The sequence below is a fragment of the Thermobia domestica genome, chromosome 11 (assembly GCF_964235325.1).
Source record: "Thermobia domestica chromosome 11, izTheDome1.hap1.1, whole genome shotgun sequence".
In the NCBI taxonomy this organism is placed as follows: Eukaryota; Metazoa; Arthropoda; class Insecta; order Zygentoma; family Lepismatidae; genus Thermobia; species Thermobia domestica.
The window spans coordinates 162,070,908-162,085,527 of record NC_137464.1 but is presented as its reverse complement, the minus strand read 5'-3'; the positions used below and the strand labels follow the sequence as shown (position 1 = coordinate 162,085,527).

Below are 14,620 nucleotides of genomic sequence, written 5' to 3'. Positions count from 1 at the left end.
TTTGATGATTCGCATAATAGTTGGATAGATAAAAGTAATGTTGTAGTGTAACTATAAATGTTGTCTTTTATGGTTATTATTCCATAAAAGACGAATACAGGTTAATTCAATGCTACTAAGCTATGTCAAGATCGTGATGCTCCGGCAAAAAAAAAATAAAGATTTTCTATATAATAAATATAAGTACTATGGATAATTCGTATAGTTTAAATGATATTTGCTATGAACAGATTAAAGATGATTACTGGTACGGTCTGTTTGGTGACTTTAGACTGATTATAGATAAGAAGACTGGTTACTTCAATGCTACTAAACTGTGTCAAGATGGTGGTAAGCCGTTTAAAGATTGGTTGAGAAATAAAGAATCAAAAGAACTAATACAATACTATAATGAAAAAATAAATAGCAAAACGGAAAAAAGCAATGGAGCACTTTCGCTCTGTTGCTCTACATATCTAATAAAAGGAGGGGATAAAGAAACAACATCAGTCATCTCAGGAACATATGTATATAAAAAATATTTCTTGCTATTGCTTTTTGGATTTCACAAGACTTTTATGATAAGTGTTATGATATTATTGAAGACTATTTCTCTAAAGACTTTAAACAATATAAGGATAACAACGATCAACTTCAAACAAGACTACAAGAAATAGAACAACAAATGAATGAATTACGTATAAACAATGAGAAACAAGAAAAGGAAATAAATCATCTTAAAACAATCGCAGCACCATATACAAACGATAATTCAAAAGATAATTGTCTAATCATATATAAGAAAAACAAACCTAATGATCCTTTCCCTTATTATGCTATCAGATGTCAAAAGAGAAGTCTATATAAGCCTCTTAATGAAGCAGAAGAAAAATATTCGAATCATGTAATAATATATGAAAAGTTTAGAGATCCTAACAGTATTAAGCTATTCAATCTAATGCAACAAGAACTAGATATTCGTAAAGGTAAGGGTAATGAGTTTTGGACGCCACTATCAGAAGAAGAATTGATTAAAGAAATTGATTGTTTATATGATAGGTTATTATCTGATAATTAAGGTTAATATTAAATAATTAAAGTTACAACTTTTATGATATAATAATCATAAAAGATAATTAAGGTTAATATCTAATAATTAAGGTTACGACTTTTATGATATAATAGTCATAAAAGGTAATTAGTTAAACATTAAACAAACCATCTGCTGTAACATCGAATGCTAAATTCAATATACCACCTAAATCAGGATTATTACGGTATTTTCTTATTATAACTCTCCAATCTACATAATGTCTAAATAAATATATAAACTCTACAGAGAGGTGTTGAAAAATTGAAATGTTATGCCAATGAACTCTGTCTTTGAACTCTGCAATAAATCCTTCTGTTAAATTTTGAAATATTGAAATTATTTCCCAATCTACTTTGTCAGCGTAATCTCTTATAAGGTTTTCTGATAAATGTTGAGTTCCAGATAAGCGTCCCCAAGAAACTTTATCTGCATGTTCTCGTATAAAGGCTTCAGAGAGTTTGTTTCCATAAGATATAGCATCAAAATCAAGCTTATCTATAAACTCATTAATAAATTCTTCAGATAGCTTTTGGTTATACGATACTTCCTTCCAATCAACTCTATCTGCAAATTCTCTTATAAAGTCTTCTGATAAGTCTTGGCTTCCTGAAATAATCTCCCAATCAACTTTATCAGCTAATTCTCTTATAAACTCTTCCGATAACTTTTTCCATAAACATATTTCGTTCAAATTAACTTTCTGCAGATATTTACGTATGAAGTCTTCTGTAATGTGATCATAGTTATATTCCCCCTCATAATCATCATAACCTATAGATAACCATTGTTCATTAGTCAGTGAATCTAATATCTCATCTGACAAATTCATAACATTTGCATAGAGAATGTTTTGTGTAAGAAATGAGTTGTTTTCTTTAGTGGCTTTCTTGAACAAATGATCTAACATACCTATGGAGATGCTAAAATTTATTTTGTCTTCATCATTATAACCACCAATATCTAAATATTTACATACACAATCAAATATAGGCTTGTAAGATAATATTTCCTTAGCACTAGTCATGTTTGTTTTTTATTCTTAGATTTTAAATTTATTTCATTTTTTTGTTGGTTTTCTATATAACAAATATGGAAGCACATTTTGATTTATTACATGATAGACTTAAACTAATTCATCATGATCTTAAACTCTTAGCAGCACTAGTAGAGAAGCAAATAATGTTAAAGGAAAAAGAATTATTAATAATGCAACAAAAAACATCTGATTTGAATAGTGATGATGAATATAAATATGGCAGTGATGATTATGATGATGATGATGAGTAAGTTTACAAAAATGATTTAATTTTAATATGTGTATATGTGACTTTGATGGGGTATTCTCATCAAAGTCGTGTTCTAATACAACGCGTAATATGTAGACAATGGCAGGAGTGTACAATGTTAAGCGTTGTATTAGGATATATGGAACTAAAAATAGTACAAAAATGAACAGAAATAATCCGGCGAAGATAAAAATTGAGTAGTAGGATTTTATATATAATAAATAAGATGAGTAATTATAGTAAATTTACTGTAATAGAGTTAAGACGACAATGTAAAGAAAAGGGAATCAAAAGATATTCCCGATTAAGAAAAGCAGAACTAATAAACCTTCTTAAGCAACATGACGATGAACAAAGCAGAAGGCAGATTAGAGATATATTCCCCTTTAAACAAGAAGTAATTGAAGAACCGAAACCGAAAAGACCTAAGCTAAAAGTTGAATTGAAAGAAACATCATTGAAATATAGATTACAGACATTTAGAATAGAAAACATTGATGGTTATAAAGATCCTTTGAAATTCTTAAATGCAAGTAGTAGGATTGTTAAAAATAAAATCAAGGACAGTTTTAAACTTTTCAATGCGCTTAAAGTTAATATGTCATTTATTTGTAAATTTAAAAAAGAAAATATGATACAAGAACATAATTTTAAAACTTCAAATGAAATAATACTCGAATTTACAGATTTAGATGACTTTTGTAAAAAAGCTTCATACAAACTCATAAGAGAAATGGAAGAGTTTCAAAGTAAAGGATCTGGATGGATGTTACATTCTATAGACTTTTTAGAATTAAGAATTAATAAGTATGTATCAATGAGAGGTTCCTCTTACATAGAACTTCCATACATGGTTAAGAAGAGAAGAGCATGTGTTAATATAAAGAATAATGATCAAAAGTGTTTCCTATACTCAGTCATATCTGCATTATATCCAGTTAAACATGGGCAACATGGAGACAGGGTCTCTACATATAAAAAACATGAAGATAAGTTTAGAGATGTTTTTAAAGATATCCCATTTCCTGTACAAATCACTGATATAGCCAAGTTTGAAAAAAGAACTGATATTTCCATTAGTGTATTTAGTTTTGATAATAACTATTCAATTTTTCCACTTCGAATCGCACAAGAAAAGAAAGAAAAACATATTCATCTGTTATATCTTAAAAGTGAAAAGAAAACTCATTATTGTTGGATTAAAGACTTGTGGAAGCTTGTAGGCAATCAAATAACTAAAGATGGTCATAAAAGATTCCTATGTGAAAGATGTTTAGCTAAGCATTTTAAATCAGAAGAGTTATTAAAAGAGCATGAAAAATACTGTGGATTATATTCAGCTGCAAAAATCGTTTTACCAAAAGAATGGAATAAGGTACTTGAATTTATTAATTATAAACGAATTATAAACTTTGAGAATTCCATTTACAATTATTGCTGACTTTGAATCACTATTAAAGGAAATTATTACATGCCAACCTGATCCAGAAAGATCTTATTCAAACGCATATCAAGAACATAAACCAAATAGTTTTACATACTATGTCAAAAGCACTTTAGATTCTTATAAAAGCAAACCAGTAGAATATATAGGAGATAATGTATCAGATGTATTTGTAGAAAAATTAAAAGAAGAAGCTATTAAAATTGCAAAGATTTATGATACTTATAAACCTATGAATCACCTTACAGAAGAAGAAAGAAATATATTTGAATCATCTGAAAAATGTCATATTTGTGAAAGAACTTTTGAAGAACTTCCACGCTTATTAGAAAAGAAAATAGAGAGGTTAAATATTTTAACTAGTCATTTAAAAAAGAAAATCGAAGAAGGTTATAAACATCTAGAAGAGGAATTGTATATGAAAAAAGATGATGATGATATTGATGATATAGATGACATATTAATAGATATAAAAGAACAAAAGGAGGATATAGAAGTTATACTTGATGAATGTACTAAAGAATTGAAAAAGACTATAAACAATATAAAATCATGTATAACCAAAGTTGCTGATCATGATCATTTAACTGGAAAATTTAGAAGAGCTGCTCATTCTTATTGTAACATAAAATATACAAACCCAAGATTTATTCCTGTGTTCATTCATTCCTGTGATCATTCTATTTATCCAGAGTTTCAAATTTTCTATATATTTTGTAAAATACACAAATTTTGTAATTTTCCCGAATTTGGGCGCTATTTCTGAAGAAGCCTGATGTGTTAGCGTAAAACGAAGTTCATTTTTGTAATCAGCATCCTCAATATGTATAAAAGCCGAAGAAAAATCTAAGTCATCAGAAACTTCATCTCAAAATATCTGATTGCGTAATGTTTAATAAAAAAAAATAATTATTATCAATTTTGTGTTTTTACTAGAGTAGACTTCAAATCGGCTAAAAGTTTATTTAGGTCAATTTCTTCAGTGTACTACAATTAATGTATAGTGAAGAAGTTGTTGATAGAAAATACAAAATATGGAACTGCTTCGTTAATCGTATTCATATCTCACAACCATATAAAGAGAGCATTTTCTCTTTCTGTTTTTTTCTGTACTAATTTATAAAATTCAATCTCAAATTTAAAAATTTGTTCTTTTTTTTTAAATCTCGGATCTAATTATTAAGTTATTTAGTGTTATATCCATTAGTCAGTTGTTGAGAACATATTTTAACGTATTAGAAATGTTCTGTTCCTTTTTAAGATGATCATTTTCTACTAAGGACCAGAAGTAGGATTTAAAATATGGAAAGCATAAATTATATTCAGATATATATTACGAAATCATTTAGATAAACTTAGAATTGGAAGAAGGGTATTTCGGTTTTAGTTGTTTTCCATTTGATATAAAAACAAGTGCTATTTGGCTTTTGTTCGTTTTTCTAACAATTATACTATAATGTCTGACTTATATAATGACAACGACTTACACAACAATGATAAATTAAATGACACTACAATTCGTGGTATAATCATTTTACTTTCCTAATTTTTACAAACGCTTCCAAATCGAAATATAAAAATGTGGATGCGTCAGAATTAGTTTCTCCTCTGAACTTCAAACAATTCAAGTTACAGCACTCATATTCATATTTGAAGGGAAAAATTACACGTTACGCCAAGTTGTAACATTTATAATGAAAAAGCAAAATTTCATCATGTATCTGTACAGATGATGTAAGTGTACTATCACCTTTATTATTAGTTGATTGGACCTCAAAAATAAAAATATTTTGTTATTATTAAACAATAAAATTTCTACCAAAAAAGAACAAAGAATTCTATAAATTATAATACAAACTTTGTTTATATCAAAAACTTATATTGGCACAAAATTCTATAGCAAATTTATACCAATACAGTCTGCAAAGTCTGATTCGAAAAAAAGTCAGCAATAAAACTGCTTATCTTTTCACAATGATAAATATATATAAAAATATAAACATTTTAAGAAACAAACGAAAAGGAAACAGCAGAACAGAACCTAAAATTTATTGTTGACACATAATGATAAGAACATTATAAAATCTAGGGAGAAATACAAGAATGCACTGGATCAAAAATTATTGTTATAACGATATTGATTGATTGCTGAGATTAATGAGGAAATCAATAGTGAGACTATTTGTCCCCGTCACGATAAGATTGATGACACATGGTGCTCATAAGATTAGTTAAATTAAAGATACGACTTCAGTAAATAGTGTAAATAGTGTAAATCAGTGCAAATCAAATACAGCTTCAAAGAGATAATAGAGTAAATCCAACAAAAATTACTATAATAAAATTAAGACAGAAGTCATAAGCAAGCTAAAATATTAAATGACAAAACAAGAACATATAACATGAAAATAGTTCAAAGGGTAGCAATTATAATATCACCTAACAGGAAAAATTGGAAAGAAAAAACTAAAAAAAAAAACACTAACTTCGCAAAACTTACGAATAAAATAGACAATTCAGTCACTAAAATAGAATTATCTCTCAAAATCAAAATGAAATCAATAGATAGTCCGAACAGTTCGCTGAGATCTGGTATTCTGGATATTCCATAAAAATTTGAAAAATACTTAGTGGAACGATACAGTCTTCACAGCATGGATAATTAACATCACTCACTAAATAGAAATAAGTATGCACGAAACGAAACAGCCCTAAGATCACTTCATTTCGGCGACTAATATAGTTCCACTAAAGAAGTTTCGTAAGCTTGCTTTACTACTTAGAATGACATATTTGTGGTAATTTTTTAACATGATTAATGCCTTCCCTTGCTTCTATATCATTGCAGCAATAGATTTTGGTAGGCTAAATACAAATTCTCGCATAGGTTGGGAACAATGTTAATCTGATGATATTGCAGGGCATGTTAAAGAATTTTTCCCTGTCGATATTTGCATTGTCCATTTTTTTTAGTCACAAAGGTGTTTTGAAATGAATGATCTAATAGGTTTGATTTGATTTTTGAGCTTAACGTTTCTGTCAGCAACGAGGCTGTGTGAGACGGGACCTACTGATTAACGTGGAATCCGAACCACATGAGCTCCTACCGGGAATCGAACCGGAGTCTCTCACGCCAAAGACGCGTACGCTAACCGCTTAGCCACGAAGAAGCTCATGAATGATCTACTCTGTATATACAAACCTGGGCAAGTAACCTTTTTTTCTTTGGTGAGAGCTAGAATTGTAAAGCACATAGTACACAGTTAGTTGAATTTCATAAAATTATTTTTCACAATGTGCTAAAAAAAACCTTTCATCTAGCTGAGAAATGATGTCTCCTGACCGTGAAAATATTTCGTATATTTAAACAATTTTGATATAAACTACTATGATAGTATAACTTTCAAGAACATATCGATATACCTTACAAAAAAAAGTACTTGCGCACAAATTATACTGTTTAATTTTTCTACAAAATACAAATATATTCAACACTTTGGAGATTGATCAGTCTCTGATAAGATACTTCTCAAATTAACTCTTAGTCATTAGGGGTTAGAAAATGTAACATTTTAAAAAAGTTTTTAGTGATTTACCCCTACCAAGCTGGTGGAGACACACTTGAAATACATAACACAATAATTATTATTCATTCCTTTAACTTTCTCTAATGTATAATCCACACAATTAATTTCAAAAACATGGTTATATCTCGAAAATCACTAAAATATAAAATTTGGACTGCTCTTCGGAGTAACTAACACTTCAAGATTCCTATAAGTTCTGATAAAAATAATAAAAAAAAAATCCATGACTTTCCATGGCTACATGCAATTCTTGTAAAGTCGTCCTCCCCTCCCCTACAACCGACCTCACCAATTTGATAATTTCCCTTCAGTATTTTATTTTTGTACCTATTTTGCTTTTGTTTTCATATATATTGTCACTACTTTTTTATTTTTTAAACTCCACATAAAATACATATAAATATGACTGAAACTTTCAAATAGTAAAAACCAATACAGCAATTTATTTGAATTAAAACTATTAAACTATAATTAGAAACAAGATTAACGCAAAATTATGACCAAACATCGACCTTCTCGTCAGAAAGTTCTTGCAATTTACGTCAAGAAAGTCCTTTCCGTCTTCATCTCGTTTAGTTCGGTGGCTATCTCGTTTACATCACTTTCCCGTTTCAGACGTATTCTCTGTTGCTCCAAATCTCTCAGTTATTCATCCAACATTCTCTTCTCAGATTCCTTTATGTTGTACTCATTTATCTCTTCATTCTGCTGGTGCAAGTACTCTTTGCAGTGTCTCTGGAGCCTTTCACGTAAAGTAGTATCTTCTGATGATTTGCATGTGTTCCATACTTCTTGCCTCTTGTGCATAGTTATGAATATGCCTTTCTGCTACAGCCTTTTCATGCATATTTTACATTAAAAGTGATTTATTGACGAAAAACCCTCGTTCGATCGTTGCATTTCCATGCAAGAATGGCAACCCAATTTTTAGAATTTTCCATAATTCTTCAGTACCAGTAAGAAACTTGCTGTAAGCAGTCTCAAGTTCTAATTTGCTACCAGGGGCGGATCCAGGACCGACTTCTGGGGGGGGGGGATTGTCATACTGCTACTTTTAAGGGCTCCAAACTTCGGGATGGGTTTTATTTATATATATAAAATAAGAAAGTTCCCTCTTCTGGGGGGGGGTCGCTCCGATCACCCCTGGATCCGCCCCTGTTTGTTACAACTCTGGAAGATTTCTTGAAGTTGAATTCAGGTGAATAAAGAGATGCATCCTTTCCTAGAGCTTTAAGCGAGCACAACGTCTCTGATGTTAGACATATGAAATTTGTCTAGAAGAAGAAAACACCTTTTTTGTCAGACATATGAAGTTTATCTAGAAGAAAAGAGAACCGTTTTTGACCTACACGGGGTAAATGTTGAATTATCTTAGGATCTAACGAAATATCTTTAACTGCTTTGTACTGTAAAAGACTGCACTGCTGAAGTTTGGTAATCATAGTAGTTAGGATTCAGGTTAATCATGAAAATTCCAGTTCCTGTTGTTCCCTGGTCTCTCTTCCTATTTCTGCGAGAGAAAGTCAGGAAGCAAATCTACTGTTGACAGTTTTGCTCACAATAAAATTTTCTGACACATGAAAATTTGATAGCCCTGTATTTATACCTTTCAGTAGTTCTAGTCTCCCACAATGAATCATGAGGTCTTGTAAAAATTTCCCTTTAACATTCAAAACGATTAGAGCCATTAGTCTTGAAGGCTAAAACCTACGCAGGAAGGCCTGACATTCAATATATCATCTTGCAGAAAGCCAATTTGCAGTTCATAAATGGATCTCTTGCTACCTTCTTCGGTTTTTTAAATAGATCTTGTGTTTGGCAGCTTTGCTTGTAGAAGTTTAATTACATAATCCAAAATTTCCATTGCCCTTTGAAAACAAATGGCATTTTTGAACCAGCGGACGTCACATAATTTCACAGAAAATTTTATACATCCTGTGATAGCAGTAAACTTTCCTCGACTAGCGGCAGAGTCATTGAATAAGTAGTGCAAATGACGTAGTAGGTTACACATATTCCAATCCACTGATTCATCGCACCATCGATGATTCATAATGGCGTTACGTTAAAGATATTTCTATCTATTTTAAATGTTCTCCATTTAATAAAACAAAAACGTCCGAATATACTTCAATGTTTCCTCTGACTTTCTCTCATTTTCAATTGGTTTCTCTGATATGCCCTGGCCATTTTTAATTTTCCTCGTTTTTCCTGACTTTCCAGTTTGTAAGAACTTACTTTACTTAGGCCTTCTTTAAGGTCCGTCTCACAGGATTCAACCTTAATACATATTAAGACCTCTAAAGTGAAACAGAGTGTAGGTTTTAGTTACACCAAAGTGCAATCCATTGAAATGAATTATGTGCTTTTAGAGAAAGTTCAAGAACAGATATCAAAGGATGTTAACAAAACATACAAGAGATGCCAACAAAAGGACTATTTCATAAGTATTCCTATCTGTTACAATTCTAATTAAATAATTGGTAATGGTCACATGGCAAAAAGATTTATTTGGAGGCAGATTACTGATAATCATACGACACAGCATTTTTAGTTCCCCAATATTCGTAGATAAGGTGCACTGAAAAAATGAAAAAAATCTATCTGTATCAATTTTTAAAGTGCAACATTAAAAGCTGAGTCACCGAGAAGTAATAACCTGTTGAAATTCATTTATGGGCAACAAAAAAGGTAAAACAAACATACAAAGGTCCCCTTGGTAACCTTTTCTTTCGAGGCAGAAGTTCTATCAACCTTCTACACATATTTACTATATTTATCTTGTATTATGTAGTCTTTACTCATTATTATTATTATTATTATTATTATTATTATTATTATTATTATTATTATTATTATTATTATTAATTATTATTATTTTATCTAATAACTGATATTTTTCTGTACATTGGCTACAACTCAAACAATTTGACTAAATAAATGTGAGAATAAAGAGACTTAGTATTTTCTTAAATTTTGATTGATAGAGATCCCTTCCCAAAAAAAAAAAATGTTTTTAGATAAAAAAAAAAGAGACTCGCTTCTATATTAGTATAATGGATAATACTAATATTGTTCCACGAGTACAATGCCGAAGAAAAGATTGATATTACAAAGAAAATATTCGTAATTGTTTTTACCTATATTTCTCACAATGAGTTTTATACGTCTTGCGTTCCAGATCCAACAAAATGGTTTGATAATTAGGAGAATCTACAGCCTAGATTTGGAAAAAATATGAATAAAGACAAAAACAAGTCCATTCAACCAATTTTCACTTCTTCGTTTCCTCAAATACATTTTAATTAATTTCAGGTTTGAAAATCTTTGTTTAACTAAAGCTAAATAGTAAGAAAGTAGAGAAAATAGTGGGAAAATGTTTTCTTCGCAGTTGTTTTGTGTAGAGAGGACATTTTCAGATTTTTTGTCCCTATTATTCCCATTTTCTTCAAAATACCTCATCGTAAGAATCAATTAAGTCGTCCCTGTAGAATTTGAATGCATGTCGATCAAATGGCGTGACACTTGGTTGGAATCAGATACAAGATAAATGATAGGGTATCCTGTTGAGATAAAAAAATTTAATCTAATTAAGAATATAAAAAAGAGTAGTATTGGGAAGTATGTCTCCGAGTCTGTATTTTGTACAATGTGAATCGTAATACCTCTAAAGACGAATTATTACATAGGATGCTACTAGTTCCAGGGATCCTTTGAACAGTTTGTAAAACTCATAGTCAGTACTTTGTGTCGAATCATGTGCAAGTTTTATTGTCATCTTTACTTATTGTTGGGCATTGTAAAATGCTTTTGTAAGATTTCAACTCCAACAATAATTTTGAAATGATAATCAGCGCTGGAATGAATGACGATGTTTCTGCATCATTTAAAATTAATATATATTCTATTCATAACATATATTTTGAATGTTCACCAGATAGTTGATGACATACTTAAAAGCTGCAACCATTGTAATCAATATTTTTTTAAAAAGTAATAGATTCTTATTGCACCATCTCGTTTCACACAGTGTTCATTCTCGTGCTCACCGAATTTGGTAAATTGGAGATACGCTTTGGACTGACTCAGAAAAAACTACACTTTTCTGATTACTTTTTTTTTTTTCTTTTTGCTCACTCTTTGCTTGTTTCACTTGAAAATGTTGATTTTCTTAAAGTTTCGGGAAAGTCTGAATCTTCATCACCCCCGCCTTTGCATTGATATATGATATTTGACAACAGCTACCATTTTGAGACTCCTTGTTGCTTAATTTGACCATTTAATCTTCATTTTTTTTTTGGGATGTTTCACACTATCAGAACGTAAGTTAGCAATATATACCAAACCTATAGGATCTAATTCCTTCAGTATTATCCCAAAATGAAAGTAAGGAGATCTTAGAATTACATTCGAATTTGTATACTTTTAACTATCATTTATATTTTCGACATATCTCACTACTTAAAACAACTGAAAAAAAGATATGAAGTTTCCCTATCATTAAGTGTTGTGGATGAAAAGATTTCTTTAAGGAGGTATAAGCAATATTGTTAACAGTACTGAATACTTATACTTTATTTACTTTTAACCTATTGATTTATATAGGCTAAAAGTTTTCTTTGGAATTAATATTGTAATTTTACTGGTTTCTTGTTCGAGTCAAACTACATATTCCTTGCTTTCTTGAGATGAATTTGCATTATACATAAATGTATTTTACTAAAACTAAATTTAATTATTAAATGTTAAAATTTTCTTATGTTATATATCTATATATATAAAAATGAAAGTCACTATGTTTGTGACATCATACCTCTTGAACACCCGACCAATCTCAATCAAATTTTCAACATAGATGAGGTTCGATCCTAGGATCTTTTTTATCATTTCTCTTTGACAGTACAACTAGGGGAGGAGGAGGGGGAGATATTTAGAAATAATCGAAAACGACCAATCCATATTTTTCAGGGACGCTAAGATGAACAGTGACACTTCCGATGCAGTTTAAATCCAAATTCAGCCTCGCAACTTGGGGGAGGGAGAGGTATATACAAATGATCGAAAGTGACCGATATTAGTGTCGAATACATAGCTTTCGGGGTCGCTGAGACGAACAGTGACACTTCCGATGCTGTTTAAATCCAAATTCAACACTTTATGTCCAAACTGAAACGTATTCTCTTCGTGCGAAGAACGGGTGTTCTGCTAGTATAATTTGACATTTTATATACATAATTTTAACGTTTAGTACTCAAATTTAAGTAAAACAAATTTATATATAATGCAAATTCATCTCAAGAAAGCAAGGGATGTTAAATTTATATATAATCACAAAATTTGATTTTTACGATGCAAGACTCACTTAAATTTAAAGAAGACAAAATCAAACAATTAAAACACCAAGTTATTTCTAAGGAAACAGAAAAATGATTCGCCATATACGTAAAACAATGGGCTAAGCAAGAAAACTGGCACAGGATTTCATCGTGGTTAATATAATATCATTATAGTACAACGTTAATTTAAATGGCATTCATTGACAGTTTAAGTTGCGATAAGTACTAGTGAAGAATACCTTTATAGAGAATTAATTAAACTCTTGGAGATTCATAGGATCATGAATAAGTCTCATTTTTTAACATTATTTTCAGGTATCTATCCTGAGCAATCTTAAATAAAATTAACTGCTGAATTTCTTGCAGACATTAGAAGCCATATTAAAGTGCGATGTTTAACCCTAAAGTTTTTAGGAAACTCTTGCAATCATGAATAACTTATTTTTCCTGTAACGAAAAATTTGTGTTTGTTATTTAATTTCTTAACTGCATACAGGTTTACTATTCGACCAACATAGGAATAATTTTAATTTTCAAGGTATCCATGCGCGTGAATGGGTGTCTCCTGCATGTGGATTGTATATACTTTATCAACTTCTGGAAAATAGAACCTATCACTTTGATGTACTTAATGCTGTAGATTGGTATATGATTCCCTTACTTAATCCTGACGGGTATGATTACAGTCGGAATAGGGTAAGTATACCATTTATAAACTTTTAATATAAAATATATATCATAGTCTATCTTAAATTCACCTTATGTGCACAAAATATTCGACTCCGAATTGACTTAAGGTTTCTATCGATAACGATATTGAGTACATATACTTGTACTATCTTCATGTTTTAATTTATTGATTTTTAAGGAAAATGATTTTTCTGTTTTCTTTAAAATGAACAAATATTTTAATGATTTTACTGATTTCTACTTCACATCTACTTAAATGTTCCTTGCTTTTTCAATTATTCATAAATTTAATATTACTAAAATTAAATTTGATTACTTGACATTACAAGTATGTGAATGCTGCTCATTATAGCTTTGAAATGTCGTAAAACTTAAAAATAAAGAAAAAATTTTACCAAGCAAAGAAGGCTATGATTGCCGAAATTGTAACATACATTACTAATAATAATAATTTACTTTGTCCAATTTTATTTTAGGGAAAATTATGTAAAAGAACATTTAATTTTCAGTAAAGAACATTTAAAGTAAAGAACATTTTGCTGGATTTGCGGACTAAATGAGTGTTGAAATCAAACCACTGAAACCCCATTCGTCGAAATAAAATAATATAAATATCAACGTACTGAGCAAATAATTCCAACTGCAAGTTATTCATTCAATTTAAAACTCATTTCGTAGTATGTTGGAACAATTTAAGAACAATATTTGGAATTTCTATTTCTCAGTTATTATTCGAGTGTCACCGAGACAGAAAGCAATGTATGTACACGAAATTGAGATACACTATGAGTACAAATCTTAGGTTGTTCCAAACAGAAAAATGTTTACTTTATCTTACCAGACAAATTTTCAAATTTGAATCAAACCTCTTTCTAGTACTTTCTGATAAATAGTACTTCGACCTGTTCAAAATTTAATAATATCAAAGCAGCAGGGCAACTTTAATTTATAAATACGGAGACTTTATGCAGATTGATAACTTTTCTTTAAAGATAGCGGTGTTAGTGACTTTATTGACGATATTTAAATTCATCATTGTAGATTTTCTTACTTGTAACAACATCATATACTGGCAATAAACAGCATTCTTATATTTACTCAAAATTAATGACTTTTGAAGTCAACAGAATTTGCACGCGTCTGGGCCTAACCAAATCCATTTTATGATAAGATTAACTAAAATAACCCCGATTATATTAATTAAA

General features: G+C 30.0%; 1 protein-coding gene across 2 annotated transcripts in view; it reads left to right on the top strand.

The window, feature by feature from the left end:
• The window catches only part of LOC145663688 (carboxypeptidase B-like), a 102,408-nt gene that overhangs the window by 58,423 nt on the left and 29,365 nt on the right, over positions 1–14,620 (top strand). For both annotated transcript variants that reach the window (XM_081729785.1, XM_081729784.1), the window contains exon 4: positions 13,264–13,421. In XM_081729785.1, coding sequence (XP_081585911.1) covers positions 13,264–13,421 — 158 coding nt within the window. The remainder of the gene's footprint in view (positions 1–13,263; positions 13,422–14,620) is intronic.